At 37.0% G+C, this 18,629-nt stretch overlaps 2 protein-coding genes across 9 annotated transcripts in view; one reads left to right on the forward strand and one right to left on the reverse strand.

Moving 5' to 3' along the window:
* The window catches only part of ARSJ (arylsulfatase family member J), a 103,400-nt gene extending 98,027 nt beyond the window's left edge, over nucleotides 1-5,373 (forward strand). Inside the window, exon 2 of the mRNA XM_002717173.6 lies at nucleotides 2,929-5,373. Coding sequence (XP_002717219.3) covers nucleotides 2,929-4,330 — 1,402 coding nt within the window. The 3' untranslated portion in view covers nucleotides 4,331-5,373. The remainder of the gene's footprint in view (nucleotides 1-2,928) is intronic.
* Nucleotides 1-18,629, reverse strand: part of LOC127483154 (uncharacterized) — a 193,741-nt gene that overhangs the window by 47,493 nt on the left and 127,619 nt on the right. The window lies entirely within an intron of this gene.

The following is an 18,629-nucleotide window of genomic DNA, read 5'->3' on the forward strand; positions in this document are numbered from 1 at the left end:
TTCCGGTGCTCACAAAATTCCAGTATCATTATCCCTATGTGACAGGAGACTCAGGATCAAAGGGATTAAGTATTGCCCAAAGCCACACAGAAAATAAACAATGGAGCAAATTCAGGCCCAGATGTATCTGATTCCAAAACCTATACTCCTAGGCCACACCCAAATTTTACCCCAGACTTCCTCCTATTTGGCTCTAGAAGTTCCAACTATTTTTAAGCAACATCTGCCCTGAAAACCTCTGCCAGGTTGTGTGCTATTGGTTCTAAGTTTGCCAATATAAAAGCCATTCAACTTTCTGGAGAAACATAGTTGATTCATAGCTATGAACTCTTATTTATCTGCTAACACTATACAGTTTTCTGTAAGCAGCAAAACCTTTTTTTCTGTATTTTCCTATTTCCTGTATATTAGTTTTATAAACCTCTATTTGTTTTTACCACTATATGAGAAAATGATCAATTTGATTAGAAAGGCTTGAAGTGGTAAACCTTTCAATGAATTGAATAGATAACTTTGTTCACTGAAATAGATTTTCCATGTGAGATAATTATTAGTTAGTAATCCATCCCCTTGAATCCTCCCCAAATTTTCACCCATAGAGATTTATCCCTTTTCAATTTCTTCCAAATTTACATTGATAGGTGTTACCAAGTTGCCATGTACTTTTACAAAATTAGTGGTTTTACAAATCAATGTTTTGGATCCTGAACTGGATCAAAAATGATCAAAGACAGCAACAGTGCCTTTTGAATTTGGTGTTTGATATGTAGTACTTTTGAAATTATTTTTGAAAGTTTATTACATGTTAAATTGCTAAAACTGTGACTATTGTGAATGTTGACATCTGATAGTACCCATGTGAATTCTGCTATATAGTAGTGACCAGATACTACAAAACCATTAGTGTGTGACCATATACCACAAACCATTTGTGTAATTTACACTACAAAAGAACTTACCATTGCATTATACTACCACTGGAACCTATAGTAACAAGTTAGGGAGCCTAGCCTAGCAGTTAATATGCCTGCCTCCCATATTGGAGAGTATCTGGGATCAATTCCTACCTCAGGCTCTTGACTCCAGATTCCTGCTAATGCAAATTCTGGGAAAGAAAGCATAATGACTCAAGTAATTGGTTTCCTACAACCCGTAAGGGAGAACTGGATTGTATTCATGGCTTCACTTCTGGCCCAGCCCCAGTCAGTCTGGACATTTGGTGGAATGAACCAGTGGATGGAAGCTTGCTCTCTCTTACTCTCTCTATTTCTTCCTGTCTCTCAAATAAATAAATAAATAATAAATTTTAAACAAATTTTTAAAAGTTAAAAATCATACTGAATTATTCACCTAACATTTGTATAATATGTTGTTTTTTTTTTTAAGATTTATTTATTTATTTGAAAGTCAGTTACACAGAGAAGGAAAGGCAGAGAGAGAGAGAGAAGTCTTTCAACCACTGTTTCACTTCTCAAATGGCCTCAAAGGCTGAAACTGTGCTGATCCAAAGCCAGGAGCCAGGAGCTTCTTCCGGGCCTCCCATATGGATGCAGGGGCTCAAAGACTTGGGCCATCTTCCACTGCTTTCCCAGGTCTTAAGCAGAGAGCTGGATCAGAAGTGCAGCAGCCAGGACTTGAATAGGCACCCATATGGGATGCCACCACTGCAGGCAGAAGCTTTACCCGATATGCCACAGCACCAGCCCCATAATATGTTGATCTTTAAGGTTAATATACTGTGAAAAATATATTTGAACCAAATGTTACTATAACCAAATGTTATAATTTTATTCCAAGAATATCCTTAGCAATTTTTATAACCTTCATTTTCTTCAAATTTCTGTATTTTCTTTTTAAAACATCTTTCTGGAATTATTTAAACAGAGTATTATTTTAACCAATTTTGGATGCGCAGCAAAATTGAGCAGTATGGACAGATTCCCTTAAATCTTTCCCCCCAACACATACATAGCCTTCCCTGTTGACAACATCCCCCACCCAGAGTCATGCGTTTATTCCGTTTATACACATTTACAGCATGCACTATGATAATTGTATCCATGCATACAGTGTGTAATGATCACTTTTAAAATGTCATGAATCAAACTGACACATCTTGATCCAAGTGAAAATTCACACACTTATATGATAGTAGTAACTATTTGTGCAATAAAGCCTTTGGAAAAGTAACTTTGGGGGAAAAATCCCAGAAATTGGCATTTATTTAATTTTAACATAAACATATGATTTCCATGTTTCCTTAGCCTATAAATAATTGTAATTTAAAAGGGGAGGGAGACACTGATTTCCTGCTACTTTTGGAAAAAAATACAGTCCTTAGCACTAACTAAAATATTTACTCTAAATTTAATTAAACTAATACTGTGTTTTCTGAAAACACATTGATAAGAAGACTTTTCAGAGATGTAATAGGTTTAGGACTAAATATGAAATATTTTTTGACAACCTAACGAATTGAAGAATTTTTATATTATTTTTGCATGTATTTGTAGTACTTCAGAATTAGCTTGAAATAAATGATCTCAGGAATTAATTTAGGAAATAATCAGAGCTGTATAAGCTGAAAACAATAATACTGTGGTGCTGTATGTCCTTGTTTATTTCCCTGTCATGTAATTAATGAATTAAAATTTATTCAAATAAATTCTGGTAAAAGAATTAAAAAGATTTTGAGATAGATGATGAAACCTTAGTTTTAGAAATACTGTTTTAGATTCATATGTATTTCAGAAGTTAAACATGGAGCTAGTTAGGTTAAGACATTTGAGTTGAGAGTAGAAATGTTAAATTGATCATAAGTTATTTGGGGTAATGTTATCTTCATATAAACATTTAGTTTAGGCATCACTGTTTTACATAGAATCTCTCTTGTATCCTGCCCTGACAAAATTTATACCTTTTTCCGAGGTATCAGATACACACGGGACTTCAACATTCTATCATAAGACCTACCCAACCCAACTGTTTACCTCTGGACAACGCAACCCTACCTCAGAAGCTGAAGGAGGTTGGATATTCCACACATATGGTTGGGAAATGGCACTTGGGTTTTTATAGAAAAGAATGCATGCCCACTAAGAGAGGATTTGATACCTTCTTTGGTTCCCTCTTGGGAAGTGGTGACTACTATACACACTACAAATGTGACAGTCCTGGGATGTGTGGCTATGACTTGTATGAAAATGACAGTGCTGCCTGGGACCACGATAATGGTATATACTCCACACAGATGTACACTCAGAGAGTACAGCAAATTTTAGCTTCCCATAACCCCACAAAGCCTATCTTTTTATATATTGCCTACCAAGCCGTTCACTCACCATTGCAAGCACCAGGCAGGTATTTTGAACACTACCGATCCATTATTAACATAAACAGGCGGAGGTATGCTGCCATGCTTTCCTGCTTGGATGAAGCAGTCAGCAACGTGACCCTGGCCCTGAAGACCTATGGTTTCTATAACAACAGCATTCTCATTTACTCTTCAGATAATGGTGGCCAACCCACGGCAGGAGGAAGTAACTGGCCTCTCAGAGGAAGCAAAGGAACATACTGGGAAGGGGGGATTCGGGCTGTTGGCTTTGTGCATAGTCCACTTCTGAAAAACAAGGGAACAGTATGCAAGGAGCTTGTGCACATCACTGACTGGTACCCCACTCTGATTTCCCTGGCTGAGGGACAGATTGATGAGGACATACAACTGGATGGCTATGATATCTGGGAGACCATAAGTGAAGGCCTTCGCTCACCCCGAGTGGATATTTTGCACAACATTGACCCCATTTACACCAAGGCCAAAAATGGCTCCTGGGCAGCAGGCTATGGGATCTGGAACACTGCAATACAGTCAGCCATCAGGGTGCAGCACTGGAAACTGCTAACGGGAAATCCTGGCTACAGTGACTGGGTTCCTCCTCAATCTTTCAGCAACCTGGGGCCAAACCGGTGGCACAATGAACGGATCACGTTGTCAACTGGCAAAAGCATATGGCTTTTCAACATCACAGCTGACCCCTATGAGAGAGTGGACCTATCTAGCAGGTATCCTGGAATTGTCAAGCAACTCCTCCGGAGGCTCTCACAGTTCAACAAAACAGCTGTGCCTGTCAGGTACCCACCCAAAGACCCCAGAAGTAACCCTCGGCTCAATGGAGGAGTCTGGGGACCATGGTATAAAGAGGAAAACAAGAAAAAAAAGCCAGGCCGTAATAAAGGCACGAAAAAGCAAAAGAAAAGCAAGGCAAAGAAGAAGAAACAGCAGAAAGCAGGTGCATCTCTGAATTGCCATTCAGCTGTTACTCATGGATGACACATTGTTCCTGTTTGGTCCAGTAAGTTCTTAGACTTTCAGCTGTATCCCAGGTTAAGCAAGGTTCGCCAGCAAGGTTGGCTCCATAATAGCACCGCCATAAGCGTCGGGCTTGTTTTCATGTTGTGCCACCTGACCACCACATGGTGACCTGCTCTGCCCCGTGCCAAAGGTGCTACTCCTGCAAGTCACACTTAAAGCAGAATGGAGATGCTCATTTCTTCTGTTCTCCTATTAAAAGTGGTCAGTCATGATGAGTTCAACTGCTGTGTGTCAGCCAATTGACCCAACACTATGCTTTAAATTATGAAAGGGGACTATAACTTGCAATCGATGCATACTAATGGGATGGAAATTACAGGGTAGCACAATTATAAAAACTATCTTTGATAAGGTGCAGTCAATGATTGTGTCACCACAAAGAACTTGAAAAACTTATTAATAGATTCCTGTATCTATCATCTGTATGACACTTGGGCTTTCTATTCAATTCTCTTTCTTTATCATTTCCTTTCCCGTGAAAATAAGATGGTTTTTTCACATGTGAACAGCTTGTGCCTCATTTTATCATGCAAAAGAGAGTGGCAAATATGAATGTCTGAGCATACAACCAAAAATGAATGTAACTGTTTTCTAAACACTTTAATAGAATAACACTTCATTGTAAAGTCCCTAATTTATTTTTACAGAAAAAATATTTTGTTTTCATTAGAAGTTATGCAAATAACTTTTAAATTATTTAATTTTACTCTCTACACATCTGTAGAAGAATTTTATTCCATGTCTTGAAAGATTACTAAGCACTGTAATACTATAAATGACTGTAATACCATGTGAATTCATAGACTATAAAAGGAACATTATTCAGAGAAAGAATTATAATCATTGTTCAACCATTATTTTGAATGTAATAAGGTGAATACATTCCTTAAGCATTACATAGAAATTCAGTTTTTGCAGAGTTGAGACAACTTTATTGTTTCTATCATAAACTACTTATGTATCTTAATTATTAAAATGATTTATTATATGGAACTAGCAAATTTAGTGTGACTTTTCTGATCTGTCATCTAGTGAAAATTATATTTCATCATAACAAACAAAAAGTTTTACATCTGGGCAGCTGAAGGTGTGGTTTCCTAACAACCATAGTCATATAATATGGATTTTACAAATAAATTTGTTTTCACCTAGCTACTACATGGAAAAAAAATGCGCATTGATTAATAAATAACATTTATAATGGCCTGCTTTTATACAAAGTGGGTACTGAGGGACAACAGAGAAACTGAAGGTATTGATCCTGCCTGGCATAAAAATCTAGTTTGGGGTGTGGACATTTTGTGTAATAGGATTAAGATGTCACTGGGGACACCCACATCCCTTGCTATGTCAGAGTGCCTGATTTGAATCCTGGCTTTATTTCCAATTCCAGTTTCATGCTAATGCATACCATAGAAGGCAACAGGCAATGACTCAAGTGCTTGAATCCATGCCACTCACATCGAAGACCAGGATTGAATTCCTGGTTACCAGCTTCTGCCTGGCCCAGGCTCAGCAATTGTAGACATTTGGGGAGTGAACCTGTGCAGCACATGGGAGATCTCTCTGTCACTCTGACTTTCAAATAAAAATAAATAAACCTTTTTCTTAAATCTAGTTTGTAACTCACATATACAATCATCATGAGGAATATACAAGGAGTGTTATCTATAATGAAGTTATCATGGGTCATCCATGAGAATAGATTGATGAGGTTCCTATAGGCCTTCGCATCTTGTTGAAACATCTTCTAATGCAAATAACCTCTAAGCCTCATAGTTTATACTTGAAAAGTCATAGATAGCCAGAGCTATGATCTGTGGAGTGACAACTATGATAAGGAAATGTGCATGATGATATAAGCAGCATACCATTAAACTTGTGTATATTAGAATTCAAAGAACTGCCCCTCAGGGTTTCTAGAAATTTGTAAAAGAATCTGTAAACTAGTACTGAAATTAACTAAAATATGCAAATAATTAAAGTTTTTAGTATTTCTAGGATATAGAGTGTATATATAATATGTAGTACAGTATATATATGTCAATATATAATAAGCTATGTATTATAGTTAAATATATTCACTATATTATAATCATATTACATAGTATGCAATTATATATTATATATACTACAGTATATACAGAGTAATATTTACTAGAGTTTCTGTTTTGCCCACTATATTTTTTAAAAGAGTCTTAAAAATTAGAAGAATATTTCAGTGTTTTCCTATCTTGATGAAACAAAGTTATAAATAATTACATGACTTACATTAGATGGTAACATAATTGTGAAAAAATCTGATGATTTGTACACTACAAAATAATTTTGGAAGAAAAATAAGTTTGAGAAATGCCCGGTTAACGTTAAAGGAGTCACTTTATTTAATCCTTATTGGTATTGTAACTATCTGATAGAAAAGTTTTATAATATTTTCCTATTTATTTCACCATAAAACATTGTAGTGCATTGAACAGGAGTAGGATTCTGTGGAATAGATTTTGAAAATTGCTGGTATAAACATAAAATCTTCCAGAAATTCCTAACAAAACTGAAAAGATAGGGAAATAGACAAATTGGAATTATGAAAATTAATTCACAATGAATCCCAGTTGGTTTTACCTGTTATCATGTCATGTTAAGTTCTCCATATATGACCACAACTTTCTCAATGAAAAAGTTTTCTACCTGGAAATGGTTTCACAAATGTTGATTATTTAAAAGAGAATTTCTTCCACCTGCAAGTGGTTCTGGGTAGGGAGTTATTTAAGAGCAGCTTCAGTGCCTTGCCCTTAAACTAAAATCCAGTATCAAAGTCTTATATGAATAATAAACAAAATTCCAAAATGCTCTCACTAAGTCATTGGGTATTTGTAAATGTCCAGAAAGGAAAACACTGTGCACTTGACTTTCATGCCCTACTCCCAGAAATTTTGTTAATAGTGGACCTTTATACTTAGGTGTCCATCTCTTGAACTGTGATCCTCTGATGCATTTCTAGGTTCTCTGTGGCTCTTTGAAGTATAAACTCCACCTACAATAGTTCTAAAATAGAACTCTGAACCTTCTATTGTCAGAAAACAATTTGTGGAACTGTCTGTGTCTGGGATGAGAAAGGACAGAAAAATATTTTCTTCAAATGAAAACAAAGAACACAGCATTTGTGGCCCCTCACCTACTCCAGATTTGTCAAGATTTTCTAAACAATTTCTTACTCTTTCTTACTCTTTTCTTACTTTTCTAATAATTAAGTGAATTTCAGTGAATAATGCAGTTTCTTGGCCAACCGCCTTTAAAAATCTTTAAGGATAGAAAGGAAACTGTCATTCACAGTTGAATAATTATAGAGTTAATACATTTTTACATTGAAATTTTTCCAAGGTACATGAATTTGGCATCAAGATTACCTTCTTAAGCACTTTAGTCATGGCATTCTTGAACACACAAATTGTGAATTCATCAGTAGCAACAGAAGGTGTGTTGGTAGGAAAAACCTGCTTTGCCCAAAGCAGCAAAATTAAAGTGTCATAAGCTAATAGCTACATTGTTTCCTCTTAAGGAAATTAGTTAATATAATTCATTCATTCATTCCACAAATATTTAGTAAATGTTATTGTCAAAGTTCTAGCTCCTTGAGATCCATCAGGAAACAAAATCAATAAATATTCTTACTCTTGTGCAGGTTTCCTTCTAGATGAGTGAGGCAGATAGAAAATAATATACATACTATGCAAAGTGTTTAAAACAAAACATAACTACGGATAAAAGGATGATTCATTCAATACTGTGTTTATCCATCCACTCATTCAGCATTTGGTAAATGCCAAATGTCTTGTATACACTGGGGTGTGAAGACAAGCAAGATCAGACAGGGTCCTTGCCTTCAAAGGGAAGACAGGACAGCAGCCATGGAGCCAATAACCGAACACCTCTCCCTTCCCACCATTCCTTCGATTCCCTTCTTGATCTTTTTCCGTAGTACTTAACACTGTTTATGATATTTCAAATTTTACTTACTGCATGCCTCCTCTCACAAGAGAGCACAGGTTTAAGAAAAATGATTTAGGGGACTGATGGTTGACATAGTGGTTAAGATGCCAACAAAGATACCTACTTCCTGTATTAGAATACCTGGGTTCTGTTCCTGGTTCCATCTCCCAATTCCAGCTTCCTATTAATGCAGAGGCTAGGAGGAACAGGGATGGCTCAAATAGTTGAATTCCTGGCACCCAAATGGGAGACCTATGCATTCCCAACTCTTGCTTTCAACCCAGCTCCTATTGTTTTGGGTACTTGGAAAGTAAACAAGCAAGTGGTGTGGCCTGCCCTGTCCTCCCCATCCCACCCCTGCCTTGGAAATAAATATGCAAATAAATATTTTTTAAAAAAAGAAAAGTAATTTATGTATTGCCTACAACTGTATTGCCAGTGTATAAAACAATGCCTGTCCCATGGCTGGCACTGAATATTTCTTTAAATGAAAGGATAAAATCACATATATCCATATTTTCAGCTCCATTTTCTTGAGTTTCTGCTTTCTACTTCTTGTATAGAGATATTACTGTTGAAAAATGGAACAAATTATCCCTAATAGTTTTCCACCTAATAACAGCAAGAATGTGAATTGCAGAAATTTCAAACATTATAAAAAACTAGCTCTAATAATGTATAGTTACAAGAACAGAGTGTTACAGCTAACGCCAAGAAACAATCACAAAAATGAGATCAAATTTTATCTATATCATCTTTATTACCTAATGGTAGAACATGATTATTCTAATGAATACATTAGCTTAAATGAGGGTTTCCAGACAGGCAAATAATTTTTGTGGATAATTTCTGGTACCAAGTCATGAGAGCATCGCAAGTAACAAGCCTCTACGTCTTCATAGAATTGTGAAGTAAAATGTACTATGCTTCACAGATTTGAGTATTTCATGATAAAACTCTCCAGTTTGGCAGACCAGGATTCTTCTTTTCCAAAGTTATATTTTTCTCTAGTATTTTGTTAGTTTTAGCTCTGTATGAAGTTGACTGATTCATTGTTATGGCATAATTTTTTTTTCATTTTACCTGAAAGGCAGAGAGATCCAGAAACAGATCTTTCTGCCATTTTCATGACACATATTAATACCTATATAAAGAAGGCCCTAATAACAAATTTACTTCAGCCTTGAGAATTATGAATCAGATTATGAATCTGGAATTTTTTCAGCAGACCTTCCATATCCTAAACAGCTAGTACAGAGGTTAAAGGACAGGCTTACCTTTGTCACCTGAACATTTGCTGGAATAAGCAGCAATATAGAGATTAAAGAGGAAACAGAAACAGGAATTTATTGTGTGAATGGAAGAAGCAGTCAAGCATTGTGGCTACCCATGAGCCCAACATGACTGGGAAGACTGGGTACCACTTTTCTATGAAGAAGGAGGAAAATTTCAATTTTGTGGGAAATTATTACTGATTTCTAGGGGAATTCATTGGGTTTAGGGAAGCATGCAATGACCTTAGGCAAAGTCCAATTAATCTGCAGAGTAAATTGTGAATAATTTTTTTCTGGAATATTGAATGAGCAAAATAGAAGACAACAGTGTGTGACAAATCCAGCCAAGTGTGTTGACAGACTATAGTCTTTCTTCTTGCAGTGTTAGTATATGAAAGCTCAGAGAAGGGACTAAAGATCATTGTTTCCTTCCTTGGAGGTCCAACTTTAAGCAGACAAGGAGATACCAAAGTAGCCCCTTTCAACATCTGCTGCTATCTAAGCTCCTTTAATTTAAAGTAACCAGCATCCCAAGACACCATGTTTGAGAGTGAAAGTCCTTGGACATCTTCACAAGGTTACCAAGAAACAAAACCCTTGATTTCACATATTATCTAAACCTACATCTTTTTTTTAATTTCACCATCATCAAACTTCTTAGAAGGTCCCTTTCAAAAAAAAAATCATAACATAACTCTTCAGCCAGAGAGTAGACCTCTTCTGACCCTAATGCAATTTCTACTAAAATTGATTGGAGTAATCCCCTATAGCACCTATGAGGTAAGAAATTACAAGCATTTAAAGTCTGACTTTAATTTTTAGCATGCATTCAAACTTAACAGCAACAATAGTGTTTTAAGTAAACTCTTTTTCTCATCAAGTTTTACGCAAAGCTGTAAAAGTTAAATTAGCATTTAGAAATTAAGGTCACAGTTGCCAGGATATCCTATGTTCTATCAGCAGGGAGCAGCAAATGGAGTTGTAATGGGGACTGTGTGAGGGAGATGGATGGGAAGATTTCTTCCTTCTGCCTTCCTTTGGTCCCTTTCTCTGCTTTTCCTAGCTTCTGGTTGTTCTCAGGCTCTTTCTGTCCTCACATGCATCCATGGCTCCACATTTTACTTTTTTAAGCAGATTTATTTGTTTATTTAATTTGAAAGAATAATGGGGGTGGGCGGAGCAGATCATGAGTGAGAGATCTTCCATCCACTGCTTCACTTCCCAAATTCCTGCAACAACCAGGGCTAGGCCAGGCCAAATCCAGGTGTCAGGAACTTCATCTGGGCCTCCCACATGTGCAGCAGAGGCCCAAGCACATGGATTGTCATGCACTGCCTTTCAAAGGCTCAAGAAGCTGGACTGGAAGTGGAGCAGCTGATACTGGAACCAGCACTCTAACATGGGATGCCAATATCTCAAGAAGTGGCTTAACCTTCTGCACCACAATGCAAGCCCCTGCATTTTACTTCTTTGGCACTTTGTCTATCCCCAAGTCCCACACCCACTCCTGCCATAGAACTGGGAATGTAGATACCTGTGGCCAACAATGTTACCAACAGTTGAATCCCCTGTCCTGCAGTTTCACAGTATAAAGGGACAAATGTGTTGGGTTACTACCATCCCTTGGTAGCATGAAAATTGAGCACTATTGCTAAACGTTCAAGTTACTGAGAACAGGGGAGTGGGGAGTTATGGTTCAGAGGGAGCAAAAGTGTTTGCAAATCAGCAAGTTAGCTCTGTCTCCCATCAGTTCCAAGCACTTTTAGCTACTTCTATGCCCAAAGCCTGCTTCAGCTTTGGGAACTGATTAATGCTTTTTCTACCTGTCTAAAGGAGAGAGCAATGTGCAAAGTAATTTCTGCTGTTTGAGGCCAACACAAAAGCCATCTTTCACAATTCCTGGACCCTTTTTTCTTTTGCCTGGAAGAGAGAGCCAAACTCAAAAGCACCACTTGGGCTACTTGTCCCACCCTACCATCCAGTCTTCTTCCTGCAGGTATTTTCCAGTCTTCTCACTGTGCCTCCTTCTCATCCTGTCGACTTTCTCCAAATCCTGTTATTCAGCCTGTGGGGTGCTCCCTTGTCCCTTTCAGAAATTGATATTTCAAATAGGATGCCATCCTTGTCAGCAAAATAGAGATAATTTTACTTATATTTATTCATTGTTACACTGAAAGCAACTATGAAGTTTCTGGTACAGATCAGTGTCATTATTACTACTTGGAGCAATAACTGCATCAGTTTCCTGTAGGTGATAGAATGACAGCCTTGTGTTTAGGACTTCAGATACAGGGATTGTGTCATAGGAGAGGAACCCTGAAATTATGAATATGGGGCTTTATATAAGAATAGGACAGCAGCCCTTCCTGAGACATAAGAGAGACACCTTCTCTCCCTAGTGTTTTACTATCCTTTGAAAAGGATTCTGGAGAAGGTAAAAGGGGAGGGTTTCCAAACCCCCAAATGCAAGCATTTAGCTCTTGGAGAAATAAATTTTATGGTCCTTTGAAGCAGAGCAGATGGTTCCAGATCTCTCTAACACCTTTTAACGTCCAAGGTGTGTCTTTTAACCCAGGTGCCAGTAACTCTTGGTCAGAAAACTAATTATGCAGAAAAAAAGGAAAACATCCACTTACTGATACAGACCAGTAGTTGTCTTTCGATTGGAGGATGAAGCAGAGATTGACAGCAGAAGGTATTAGGGAAGCGTCTGGGGTGAAGGAAGTATTTTAAAACTGAATTACAGTAATGCAGTAAAAAACCACTAAACTATACACTTTGAAAGGCCAAATCCTGGGCTGGTATTGTGGCTCCGCAGGTAAAGTTACCACCTGTGAAGCCAGCATTCCATAGGGGTGCCTTTTCCCATCCCAGATGTTCCACTCCCAATCCAGCTCCTTGCTTGTGACCTAGGGAAATCAGCAGAAGATGGCCAAGTGCTTGGATCCATGCCACCTACATGGGAGACTCAGATGAAGCTCCTGGCTTCGGGCTAACCCAGACTTGGATGATGCGGCCACTTGGGGAGTGAACCAACTGTCGGAAGACTGACCTCTCTGTATCTTCCTTTCTCTCTGTAACTGACTTTCAAATAAATATATTTTTTTAAGAAAAAAAAAGGGTAAATCATATAGCAGGTAAATTTCCTCAATAAAACTGTTAAATGCAAGGCACCAATTGGAGTGAAAATTTACAATAATTATAACAATAAAATATCAGCCCCCAGATAGATTGTAAGTTCCTACAAATCAGTAAGAGAACATATTAGGCACTTCAGAAAAGATGATATACAAATAGGCTATATATATATATATATATATAATTTGCTCTAAATCATTAGACATTAGAGAAATTAATATAGCAAATTAAAATCATCATGCTAAAAGCACTACACAACTATCAGGCCGAAATGAAAATGGCAGTACCAAGGCTTGGTAACTATGTGGAACAACTCAGTGAAAGATTCAGTGAGAGTGTAAATTAATACAACTGTATTAGAAAACTTCGGGATTACATTCATGAAAGTTGAACATATATACTCCTATGACCCATAAATTCACTCCTACATACATATCCAATAGAAATGTACCAAAAGTCACATAAAGGTTTAAATCACAGCAGCATTTTTCATAGTGCCTCAACACTAGAAAAAAATACCAAATATTCATCAACAAAAGAATGAGTAAATAGTGGTATCCTCATTTAATGGAATGTTACTCCATTTGTCACTGGCTAATATCCCTAGCAGCTCAAAGTTTCTATTGTGGCTCACTTCTGATCAAGACCCTAAAGCTTCCAATGCACCTAGTGTCCTCCAAAGTTGTTTAAAGTTTTCATTTAAATTCTAGGGAGAGATGCAATCCCAGCCACCCTCAACTATTGCGGACCCTACACAGGAGCAACAGCACCATACATGGGTGAAAGAGTAAAGGTCACCTTTTGCTTCATTTTAATTCTAAGATTTCTGCCCCCAGGGGGAGCTTAAGACACAGGTGAATTTGTGCCACCCACTCTATGCTACAACAAGAAGAGTACTTCTTGCATATTCATTTACCCCATTTTAGGAGGAAAAAGATACTTGCTTCCCCTAGCTCAGAAACCATAGCTGCAGAAAGGATTCCTCCATGGTCTGCTTATTGGCTGCAAATAAGGTTTGCTTTGTGTGACAATTCCTTCCTTCCGGTGTGTTTCTTAATGGAACTCACCAGGAAGTAGGTCCACAATTCTGAGTGGGGAACATATTCAGGGAGTTATGAGTAAAGGAATTACTGGGAGGGGACACAAGTGGTATTTCTGGGCTTTTGTTACTATTTTTATCTGTGTGCAGTTTATGGGGATCTGTTCACTTTCTAAAAATTTGTTGAACTATACATTTATGGTTTGTGTATTTTTCTGTATTTTTGTTATAGTTCTCACCTACCCCACTGCTACTAGAGTCTATATTTACAGTAGGCATGTGTCCCATGTTCTTATCCTAGGATATAACATTTCCACTCCCAGGTATTTACTGAAACCCAGGGATAAAACTAAGACATATGCAGTAGATTGTCTTGCATACTGTGATATTCCATTAACATGAAACACAGAAGTAAAAAGGCTGATTTACTCACTTGGCATTTTCATCTCTTTTTTTTTTCTGTATTAATGTGAAAATAAAATGAAACTCATGATGAAAGCAACATTCTAAGTGGAGTTGGGGGGCCATTAAGGAAACAGGATTTATGCAATTGTCAATATGCTGCCTAGGAATATGGACTTCAGTCACCTCTACTCTATTTTTTTTTAGATTTTAGAAGTTTTTATTTTTTTAACTTTTATTTAGTAAATATATGTTTCCAAAGTACAGTTTATGGATTACAATGGCTTCCCCCCCCAATAACTTCCCTTCCACTCGCACCCCTCCCATCTCCTGCTCCCTCTCCCATTCCATTCACATCAAGATTCATTTTCAATTATTTTTATATACAGAAGATCAATTTAGTATATGTTAAGTAAAGATTTCATCAGTTTGCACCCACACAGAAACACAAAGTGTAAAATACTGTTTCAGTACTAGTTATAGCATTACTTCACATTGGACAACACATTAAGGACTCTCTGTAGGCCTCTGGAATCACCAGAGTGTCCAGATAATTACATTATGTTCAGAGACTCAAGATCAATCTTTTTTTTTTTTTTTTTTTTTTTTTATTTTATTTTTTTTGACAGGCAGAGTGGACAGTGAGAGAGAGAGAGAGAGACAGAGAGAAAGGTCTTCCTTTGCCGTTGGTTCACCCTCCAATGGCCGCCGCGGCCAGCGCGCTGCGGCCGGCGCACCGCACCGATCCGATGGCAGGAGCCAGGAGCCAAGTGCTTTTCCTGGTCTCCCATGGGGTGCAGGGCCCAAGCACCTGGGCCATCCTCCACTGCACTCCCGGGCCACAGCAGAGGGCTGGCCAGGAAGAGGGGCAACCGGGACAGAATCCGGCGCCCCGACCGGGACTAGAACCCGGTGTGCCGGCGCCGCTAGGCGGAGGATTAGCCTAGTGAGCCGCGGCGCCGGCCTCAAGATCAATCTTAATAGGTTATGGGACTCTTGTTTTAGGGACATGTTTGCTTTTTACTGAATATATACACTCTTTTACCTTCTGACAATCATTTATCCCTGTTTTGTTTGTTTGTTTGTTTTTTGGTCAACATTCAATGGATGTTTCCTACAAAGGAATTTTTACCACTTTGTAATAAATCAGCATTGCTTGACCACATAAGCTCCAATTTTCTTTGAAACACTGATGCAGAGATATCTGTACCTGTGTCTCCCAAATTGCAATTCCTAAGACCCCAAATACAACTCTTTAAAACAAAAGATTCATTTATATATTTATTTGAAAGGCAGAGTGACAGAGAGAGGGGGGAGACATAGATGAGAGAGAGCAAGTGTGCTTCCATCTGTTGTTTCATTCCCCAAATGCCCACAATAGCCATAACTGGGCCAGGCTAAAGCCAGGAGCCAGGACTACCACATGGGTGGCAGGGGCCCATTCGGTTTAAATATCATCTGCTTCTTCCCAGGATGCATTAGCAGGAAGCTAGATCAGAGGCAGAGCAGCCAGGAGTTGAACCAGGCCTCCAAAATGGGATGCAGGCATCTCAAGCAGTAGCTTAACCCACTGCACCACAACACTCACTTGAGTTTTTTTTTACTTTTATAGTTTCTTAGCTTATATCGTTTGACATTACCCAGGACACAGAAGTTAGTGGAACCTGAACATCCATCCCCATTACAGGTTATAGATGATGACTTCAGGTTTGTTTCAACTGGTTGAGGCTGAATAGAATTAATTTTACAATTAATTTTAAATCTACTTCCTTTAAAATTGAATCATGAAACAGAAGTAATGTGAATAATCATATTGAATGCTAAGTGCAATAAATTCTGTATATTCATTTAATTCACAGTTGAGTCATGTCCAATAATCACAGTCCAGGCTCAGTGTCTATATGAATTGCTAATGCATATAATTTAAAATTGGAAGTCATGGGTCCAGCATGCATGACTTTCTGATTGTATGAGACTTGAGAAAACTCTAATTCTTCTGAATCCCTCTCTATTGTTCTTACCTTTTCAGTGACTGTCCTTGCATTTCTCTGCATTGCCTCATTCCAGTGTACCACACTTTCTTCCACTTACTCCTGTCACCCCACTCCCCACTCCTTTCTTTTCCTATTCTTATTTTTCCATTCCCCTACTTAAGTAACTACAATTTATTTAATATCCTTAAAAACTAACCCAAACTTGTTCCTTCTGTTAAAATTTAACACATTAGATTTGTGCCTCTATCTTTTAAAAAATCTTTGCGTAAACTTTTATTCTGGGATGCATTTTTCCAAATATCTCTACTCTAACCTAATGTAAAAGTAAAAAACACTATCATTCAGAAATGAATATTTTACCAAAGAAATTACTATAAACTTGAAAGACAGTGATCATAGTCAGGTAGTGATCAGATTTCAAGAACAGATGATTGTGTCCACCATTACCAGAAAGATTAATAATTACCTTTGGGTAAATATTCATGTTAAATTTTGATGATATAAATTATTTCCAGAGTTAATTGTAGTTGTTTAAAACTATTTGTGACTATATCTAAAAACTTTGTCTTGTTATATTTCCTAATGGAAAAAAAATGTTGACAAGACATTAATTTTTCTGGGGGCCGGCGCCTTGGTTCACTTGGTTAATCCTCCGCCTGCGGCGCTGGCATCCCCTATGGGAGCTGGATTCTGTCCTGGCTGCTCCTCTTCCACTCTAGCTCTCTGCTGTGGCCCGGGAAGGCAGTGGAGGATGGCCCAAGTGCTTGGGCGCCTGCACCCGCATGGGAGACCAGGAGGAAGCACTTGGCTCCTTGCTTTGGATCAGCACAGTGCGCTGGCCTTAGCGGCCATTTGGGGGGTGAACCAATGGAAGGAAGACCTTTCTCTCTGTCTGTCTCTCTCACTGTCTAACTCTGCCTGTCAAATAAAAAAATTTTAAAAAGAGCCAAAAAAAGATAAAAAAGACATTAATTTTATAAGAATTCATGTTATTACCCTATATGTTCTAACAATAAATAATATTATGCTTTGTGGATTGTGAATCGTTAATCTTTATGAACATTATTTTCTATTTGCTTCAATTGTGCCTATTTTGATGCACATCATCAGTTTTGTAAGTAAAATTTAAATTTAATGTAAACACTTGTGAGTAAAAAGATGTTATTTTCAATTAACTTCATCAATGTTTGAAAGTGAATAGTTTATTAAATTATATTCTACCAAGTTTAAGACATTGATGGACTTGTCACAGTACCTACTTTAAATTGTATTGTTAAAGAATTTTTATCAGATAATTTTGAATTATTATTAAGTAAATTGAATAATAAATTTGAAAAACTAGGAGCTATTTTATGAGTTATCTAAATTCATCTCTAAATTTCACCTAATTGTTCCTATTTAAAAAAGTGATCATTTCAATAAACTTGAGGTTATTAATATATTATTTTTCATTTTGTCCCTGTAAACACCAATTGAACATTTTTCAACAATGAATTATTCTGAATTTTTAATAATTCATAAAAGCCTTATTTTTAATGTCCTAGTTTCCTTATTATTAGTAGTAATTTAAAACCTGATTTATTTGCCTTTAAAGCCTCTTTCTCTCTTGACATTTATCCCTTTATAAATAGCCAGTTAGTGAGCTGAGGCATTTCATTAGCTGATTTGGATGCTGTATATGCTCATGGAATACTGCCAAACAGATCCATGAAAATTTTCCCTGTGGTTGTTTGCCCTTTCTCTTACATTAAAAGTATTGTGCATATTATTTCCTTGCAAGATACACTTTTCTGACATCTGACTTCTAAAGTTCACTATCTCAATATTGTGGAGTAAAAAACCATGAACATGTAGATTTCAACTATTTTTCAAAGGGCCTAACATCTCTTTATCCTACAAAGTGTACTATTAACATTGTTACTATTAATATTTAATATTTCTCTTGAGAGCCTTGAAGTCTACTTCAAGATATGAATCTATTGTAGCACTTATAAATAATGTGCTATGGGTCAATTTTGCCATGCTCAAGTCATTCACCCAATTCTCACCTTATAATCCCAGCATGTATTGTCTTTGACAGTCTCTAGTAGTCAGAAATTAAACAATGTTACCAGCTGAACTTCATATAATTGTGAAAAGAGAGAGAATGTCAACTACATTAAAAAAATCAATAACTTTATTTGCCAGGAAAGATTCATAGTCAGGGAAGGTTATTCTTTACTTATAAAATAGGTGTATAAATAAAAATAATACTACCATATTATTATTGCTAATAATAGATATATACAATTTATCATGAATAATAATAAAAATAAAGATACCAAGAGGATTATTTAAACGTATATCACTGTGAAATACATTATAAGAGGTATTAGTGTAAAGTCATTAGAACTCATGAGTAGATTAAAATGCTCTTAAAA

This window comes from Oryctolagus cuniculus, chromosome 8, assembly GCF_051225735.1.
Source record: "Oryctolagus cuniculus isolate XC-2025 breed Fujian yellow rabbit chromosome 8, ASM5122573v1, whole genome shotgun sequence".
NCBI classification, from domain to species: domain Eukaryota; kingdom Metazoa; phylum Chordata; class Mammalia; order Lagomorpha; family Leporidae; genus Oryctolagus; species Oryctolagus cuniculus.